This window comes from Apaloderma vittatum, unplaced genomic scaffold (assembly GCF_000703405.1).
Source record: "Apaloderma vittatum isolate BGI_N311 unplaced genomic scaffold, ASM70340v1 scaffold10701, whole genome shotgun sequence".
NCBI classification, from domain to species: Eukaryota; Metazoa; Chordata; class Aves; order Trogoniformes; family Trogonidae; genus Apaloderma; species Apaloderma vittatum.
Window position 1 is genome coordinate 69,806 of NW_009697375.1, and position 7,494 is coordinate 77,299.

The 7,494-nt window shown below is 37.9% G+C and overlaps 1 protein-coding gene across 1 annotated transcript in view; it reads right to left on the reverse strand.

Moving 5' to 3' along the window:
* The window catches only part of MYO3B (myosin IIIB), an 88,610-nt gene that overhangs the window by 66,467 nt on the left and 14,649 nt on the right, over nucleotides 1–7,494 (reverse strand). The window contains exon 6 of the mRNA XM_009877614.1: nucleotides 6,975–7,051. Within this exon, the coding sequence (XP_009875916.1) occupies nucleotides 6,975–7,051 (77 nt within the window). The remainder of the gene's footprint in view (nucleotides 1–6,974; nucleotides 7,052–7,494) is intronic.

A 7,494-nucleotide genomic window follows, 5' to 3' on the forward strand; every position in this document is an offset into this window, starting at 1 on the left:
TTCAGCATCTTCTCAAAAAAAAAAGAGCAAATTTGTGATTGAAAATGGTTCCATAGTGTCCCATTTGCTTATCTGGATTTCAGTTCTTTATTTACTATCATTATACAATTTTTTCCATGGTGTATCAGAATATTATATTGTTAGAAATGTTACCAAAATAAAAAGTAATAAATATTTTAAATAATTTTTATACGTAATTACCACAACTAATGTTGATTCATTAACAATTAATTAATATGTCAAGTAGTCAACTGTGGTTTAACAGCTGCAAGTAATCAATTTTTATTTTTAACTCACACAAGTGAAATATTCCTGAGACCACTAGACTGCTCTGGCAGCAGCCTACAATTGTAGGAAAACATAATACCTTTTATTAGACGAAATGATACAGTGAGGAAAAACAGATAAGCTTTCGAGCACACAAATTTATTTTGCTTTACACCACAAGATCATCTCCGTTTCAACACTACTAATGCTAATGCCACCAAGACGTTTTTTTCTGGAAGCACAGATTTCCTCCTGAGCCATGAGGACAAGTGCTACACACCTCACACAGATTTTAAATCATGTTTCATAAAGAAACTGAAAACTCAGAGGTAACTTCAGCCCCCTAAGTAAACACAATTCCTGCAGGGATCTCAGTGCAAGGCATCGTGGTACTGAAATGACTTTCTCTACTATTTTTCTGTTTTGCCTCACCTTTTTAAAAATCTTTAAGCACCCTACATGCCATTTCTACCACCTCTCCATAGCTGCTGTTTAGGTTACAATAAAAAAAGAAGCATCTGCAACCCCTCCACATCCCTTCATAAGATTATGGTCATGTTATCACGGTTACTGGCAAGGTTCCCTGAGGTTCCCTCCAGCTGCCATGGGTTTCTGAGCCCCCTCCTGCCAAGCTGGCACATTGGAAGGTCAGCTCTTCCGGAGCTAAAGGAGGAGGTGATGAATCCTGCCAGACCGTGCTCTGCAGAGAGCTCCCTGGTGCTGTCCCGCTGTGCTCTCTGCCTCTCGGGTGCCATCTCCTTGAACGAAACCTCTGTATTCCAACTCAGCTTTCTGAATCCCACTGCTTTCATTCTGTACTTGAAGCAATTCAGTGTAACTCCTTACTGCTGCGGCTTCTTAAAGCTCGAGTTTGAGAGCCACAGAATATTAAGTGGGGAGGAAAAAAAAAAAGCAGCAGCTGCCATTCCTTTTGTCTTTGTCTTCAATTCCTAAAGATCTATGTTCCCAAACAGGTAATTTTGTTTAAGTCATGCCAGTCAGCTCTCAGAAGACAGCATTCAGAGTCACAGGCGGCCATTTACAGACCTAATTCTACCCGACATGCTGCCACTGACCTGCTCTAAGCCCTTCAGCAAGTCATTTCACTTCTATGTCCCTCACTTCTTCCACACAGCTGTGCCTTGGCTATTTAGAGCAACAGTTCCCCATCTCCCCGCTCTGCCCTCCCACCCGTAAAACGTGGCAGATCCTCTCCGACACGCTCATCCCTCCCTATCTTACCAGCACCGCACTCAAACCCACTGCTGCCTTTCGAGAGGACTGTTAACACTCCCCAAAAGTAATTTCTAACACACTCCAGTGCCCCACTACTTTAACCTCCTGAGAGCAGGGCTGTAATTTCAAAATGTATGCCAAGCAGGCAAGTCCTTTACACTCAAGGCTTAATATATTGTCATAAATATAGTAACATTAAAAAACAAGCAATTGTTCAAATCACAACATAACAAAAATCTATGTTATTATTTAATGCTATCATTCTTTATCTTTACCTCATTTATTATTTTTGCTTACTAAATATGTGAGATTTTCCAGTATTTCAGTATTAATTAATCATAATGTCAGATAAACACTAATCCTGCAAAAGCAGCAGAAGTTTGCTCTATTCCCATCTGTGAAGTTTCTTCCTAAGGACAATCACTTATTTTCTGCAAATTAGGTTTTCAATCCTATCTCATTCTAAGAAGTAAACAAACCCAAAAAAACACGCAAAAACTGTAGCAAGAGCTAATTCAGTATTCTCTCTTACCATTAGCTGTAAGAGAACAGTTATTATACCGTCATGGAAGATGTTATAAAAAAATATTTTCAAAATTCTCCTTATTAGAGAAGGTACATCATTCTTTATGCTTCCTAATCACAAAATGCACATACTGTTTCACTGTATGATCAGTTTTAAATGGCTTTCAGACAGAAAAGTAAGCGTATATAAATTCTTGAAATCTATGTCTTGTTTATACTAAGCAGTGGATTCCTACAGTTAGTTATAAATCAGAATTTTAAAAAAATCCTTGCTTAGTCAGCATTTAAGTGTAGTGAAAATGTGTGTATCAGAAGAGCTAATTTTAGCTAACAAGGAATTAACGTGGAGAGACCTAGAGCTATTAACGTGGTGCTGACCTTGAGTCCCATGATGTAAGCAAAGGGCTGGCAAATAAGCTAGGTTGAAGTGTGACAAAATGAGAATATATTCGATAGTTTCAGGGGAATGCATCATTGTACTTGTTCGGAGTTAATTAAAAACATAAGCCCAGGTTAGTGATGGGGTTATCTTTTCTACGTTGTCTTTCCAACTCAGTATTTAATTACACATGAAACGTATTTACTATTAAATGGATCTTTTTCTTTTCTCCTACAACAGAGAGGTAAATAAGATGAACCAGTCCTAATCTACAAAAGGAAGGATTTTTTCTGAACAAATTCTAAGGCCTGAAATACAGCCCTTACTGTAATGAATACTGACTTCAGTGCAAAAGCCGCTTTAAGTCTTTACAAAATTAGATTTTTCCCCTTATATGTTTTTCAACTACATTAACACAAATTACTTTTGGGGGTGCTTTTTTTTATGAGTGTGGTTGATTTTTCTTTAAATTATGCAGAGACAGAGCTTTATACCGAAACTATGCAAATATTATTAATTGTTTCACGATCAGACTTCTTGCACACACATATGATCAGATTTAAAGTTTAAAAAAATACCAAGGAACACTGGAAAAAGAAAGACAATTTAAAATAGTTATTTAATATTCTAACACTTCAGAAATTTATTCTGATGCTCAGACGTACTGTATTTTATCCCAGGAAGCATACCTTGATTCAGCAGGCGTAAGGAAAACTTGTTTTCTCTGGGGCAGTCTTACTGATTGTTACCTCATTTTAGCAGGATGGTAACAAATATTCAAAATACAGAGCTGAAACAGCTTTAAATCATACCGTGATATCCGAAACCCCTCTGAAATCAATAGTAAAACCGAGCTAAGGTTTCCTCTCCGGTTAACTCATTATCACAGAACTCACGTATGATATCTGTACCAACACCTCAGCCTTTCCTACTGCCATGCATCATATTTCAAAACATAATTCCTCAAAGGATCAACTATACTATAATTACATTCCTTTTAAAATATAAGTATGCGTGCACCATTATCATCTTTTAGTAGTTTTCAGTAAAATATAACAGCATACTCCCTGTGATTTTAGATTACCTTCAGTACCTCTCCAGTTCTTTCTGACTTCAAATATCTTTATTCCTGTTCCCAAAACTAGATTTGGGCCAAAGGAAACCTGTAAAAGTTCTAACTGAGCTTGTTTGAAGAGTCCAAGTCTCCAGTTGGATCGTGATAACAGAATTATATTTGGGGAAAAGGAAACTGCAATTCTATTTGAAATACATTTGTTCAGTTCTGCACTGGAGACTGAAAACAAGACATGTTAAGGTTTAGAACTAACCTCAAACCAGAGGCTTGTTTAGAACAAACTCAGACTAGAACTAGAGATGTAAAGGCAGGTTGGCTGAAAAGTTTCAAATATGATTCCTCCTGCTAGCATTCAACATATTTTATTTCAGTGTACTAGAAGCAGATTTTAGGTAACTTAAGTGCTTGGCAACAGGCAGCTTTAAACATCCAACATACTTAAACTATCCTGCCCGATTTATCTTTTTTTGGCATGCTCGTCGTATTCAGTGTTCCAGTTTCTGTATGTCTTTAAGTGTGAGACAATACTAATGAGGTTAAACAGCAATGATTGATTTTCAGTGAGTCTGCTTTAAAGCTGCTCCCAAACTGACTCATCCTTGCAAAGTTCTTCTGTTGCTTCCACACAACCTAGTTTTTTCCCCTGTATTTTCATTTTTCAGCAAAATTTTTTTTAATCGCATGCTCTGCTCAAAATGAATGCTACAAGAAACCTCGCAGTCATCAGAAAAAAAGAGCCCTCCAAGACGTCTGAGTCACTTAAAACTACTGCTTTTCATGCCGCCAGTAAGAACACTGAGGTGAAGAGAACACCTTACGTCACACTCAGTCACTGCTGTGAACTTTTGCTACTGTGAGTACAATGCCACATAATCCCTTTGACGCATTTTGTAAACTTCATCTTAAAATATGACGGTTTTCCCCATTACATAGACTGTTCCTGATCCAGGCTGATCTAGTGATTCTAGTTTCCAGCATATTTGTCTACTGCTTATAGAATCACAGAACGTGTTGGGCTGGAAGGGACCTTTAAAGATCATCTAGTCCAATCCCTCTGCAGTGAACAGGGACAACTTCAACTAGATCAGGTTGCTCAGAGCCTCATCCACCCTGACCTTGAACGCCTCCAGGGCTGGAGCCTCCACCACCTCTCTGGACAACCTGTTCCAGTGTTCCACCAACTTCAGAGTGAAGAACTTTTTTCTAATAGAACCCAGTTATTCCTACCTGCCAGGTTGAATAATCTTGCATCGTTCTTCTCCAGGTTTTACTTTTCCTAGAGTTTACTCTGGAAAACACTCTGTCAGCTTCATTTCACGAGATCCATTTCTCTGAAACACTCCTGTAGTCTCTTTCTCCAAGTCAAGCTTTCTCATCTCCCCTTTCCTCTCCCCCTTCAGACTCAATCTATCTTTCTCACCTTTAGATAAGATGAGGTCCCAGAATTGCCTTACGCATTGACTGAGGCTCCTGTGTTTCACACACAGTCGAAGTCCAATTTAAATAAAAAATAAAAAATTCCCAGTCTTCGCACTTTCTGTTTCTGATTACTAACTGTCCAGTTATTTTACGGTATTCTGAGGTTTGACATAGAGTCTCTCTTATGCCAAAACCTTTAGGCAGCAAGGTTTTTACAGCTGTTAACTGTTTTTCTAGTTTTTACTGATCTCATCATGGTCATCTAGAAAACACTGTTCCTAGTAAACTGTTACGGAAGCAATTTTTCAGCTTTTTGCAATCCTAACCTTTCATCTTTCACCTAATAATTTGGCTGCGCATTTTAAAAATACCAGACAGATCTCCTCAGAAGTAAGGTAAATCACACCTCCCACATCAGCTGAAACGTCATTCATGTGAACACAAAGAAAGCAGCCCTAGTGACTTGAGCACAGGTGTTATACAACTTGTCATTTAAAAGCCATTTCAACAAGAGCATTAACAGAACTCCGAGCACCTCACAGCTGTTTTGCAGATTGGTACATCTATGACACCCAATCAACGTGGCTCACACAGGCACATAAATGAGATACAAGTTACTATGCTCATGGCACTGGGTCGGCTATTTTGACTAATCTTTTCAAATGAGGAGACATTCAGATCTACTTGTGTTCCTGTTTTGATATGCTGTGTACACAACATACCTTGGTTACACATGTGTTGTATTTTCAGGTCAAAATTTTTCAGATCAAAAATCTCTGCTTATTTCTTTGGCTTTTTACCTCAAGAATGATTATTTTCAAGCAGGATGGGAAAATAAATTTGGTATGACTTTTGCCTCTGATGGCAATTATTCAAGCAAAACAGTAGCATAAAAATAACTTCCAATAAAATATTTCACACTATGTCCATTATCGTCTAGGAGTATTTTGTAAAAGTTTCAGAATGTCTCCAGCCAAGGTGATTCCATAAATAATGCTTGCACAGTGGTTTCTAAGGTATCTTGTGTCTCCTTTGTGACGTAAGGTGGTTGTTATGGAGATGGTAAAATATCAACCATTCTTTGTGAGGCTGTGAGATCAATTCTGGATCTGTTACAGCAGCTTCTTTTCTCTGCTCAGCTATAATCAGTCTTCCTTAGCCACAGAAATAGATGTATAAAAAGTATAAAATGTTTTAAAACAAATGTTTGCATGATATTTTTAACTGTTTGACATACAGAAGTAGACCTGTGTGCATTTGTAAAAGATGCACATTCCATCCCAAATTCCCCAAAATTCAAATAAGTCTAATGGTCTTCGACAGAAATGAGGCTACAACTGTTATGAAGGTTTAATGACTTACAAATAAATAGACAACTCTTTTCATTCCCTGTAATTTGGAAATGTAGCAATGTTTACAAAAGTATTTTTTGTTTCTTAAAGTAGGGAGGGCAAAAATAAACATTCTTCACCTCAAATTTAGGGAAAGTATGTAAGGGACTTTTGTTCAACAGCGTGTTAAAATTTTTTACCTTCATGAAATAGAAGGAAAAGGATTATGCCTGGGAAGTAGTATGTAAAACTATGGACTAAGATACTTGCCTAGGCTGCCTGTAGATTATTTTTCTCCATTTTTAATCTACGCTAGACCATGAGTCTAAGTGTATAGGTCCCCAGACCATGATTAAGGTTAAAGTTCATGTAGCTGAGTCAGGGTTTTGTAGAGTCCTACAGCAAGACAAATGCAGGACTTCCACCTTCTCCTGCCAGTCTGTATTTCACGGCACAGACAAACACACAAAACATACAGTATTTGATTAGAAAGTCAAAAAATTTTGAAGGAGGCCCTCAGTTATTTGTAAGTTATCTGTACCTTTACAGAAACATTACAAAGAAGAAAAAAAATTAAGATTTTTAGAAATTCCTTTTGTATATTCTAATAGTACATTCATTTTACCAGACAGAAACACAACCATAGGGGAGGGAAGAAAAGAGACACATCTGCCATGTGGCAGTGGCAACAAAGCGTGCTCTGAAAGGAAAGGAGACAACCCAGATGGGAATGTTTGCCTACCTCAGGTGCCATCCAAAAGGGTGTTCCCACTGAGGTGTTTCTACGCAGCCGTGTGCTGGTGAGCTGGGCTGAAACACCTGCAATAGACCAAAAAACCTGCCTTCAAACTCATTCTTTCATTTCAGTCAGTTTATCTCAAGCATCTGGAAAACAAACCCCAAGTCAGAGAGTAGAGCTGCAGAACATGTAGCCAAAGCACATGCAGCATTTGTACTGAATTCTGTTTGCTTAATTTCAGCTTGCTGTTCTCCTTCAGAATTGCCAAGAGAGATTTTGTGAATGACTCTCAGTTTGAAGCACTTTAATTCAAACTCAAAAATTCAATTGGCACCCAAATATAACAGACTTTTCTGCTGTTTTCATGAGTATAAACAGGAACTATTCAGATTACAACTTAACTCCAAAACTTCTGTTTCAGAAATTCACTCCCTGAACACCACTGGCAAGAAACTTGCTCACTAGTGTATTTGGAGAGGCTCCTGTTCAACAAAACATATATGCATTTGCTTAAATCTTTCCC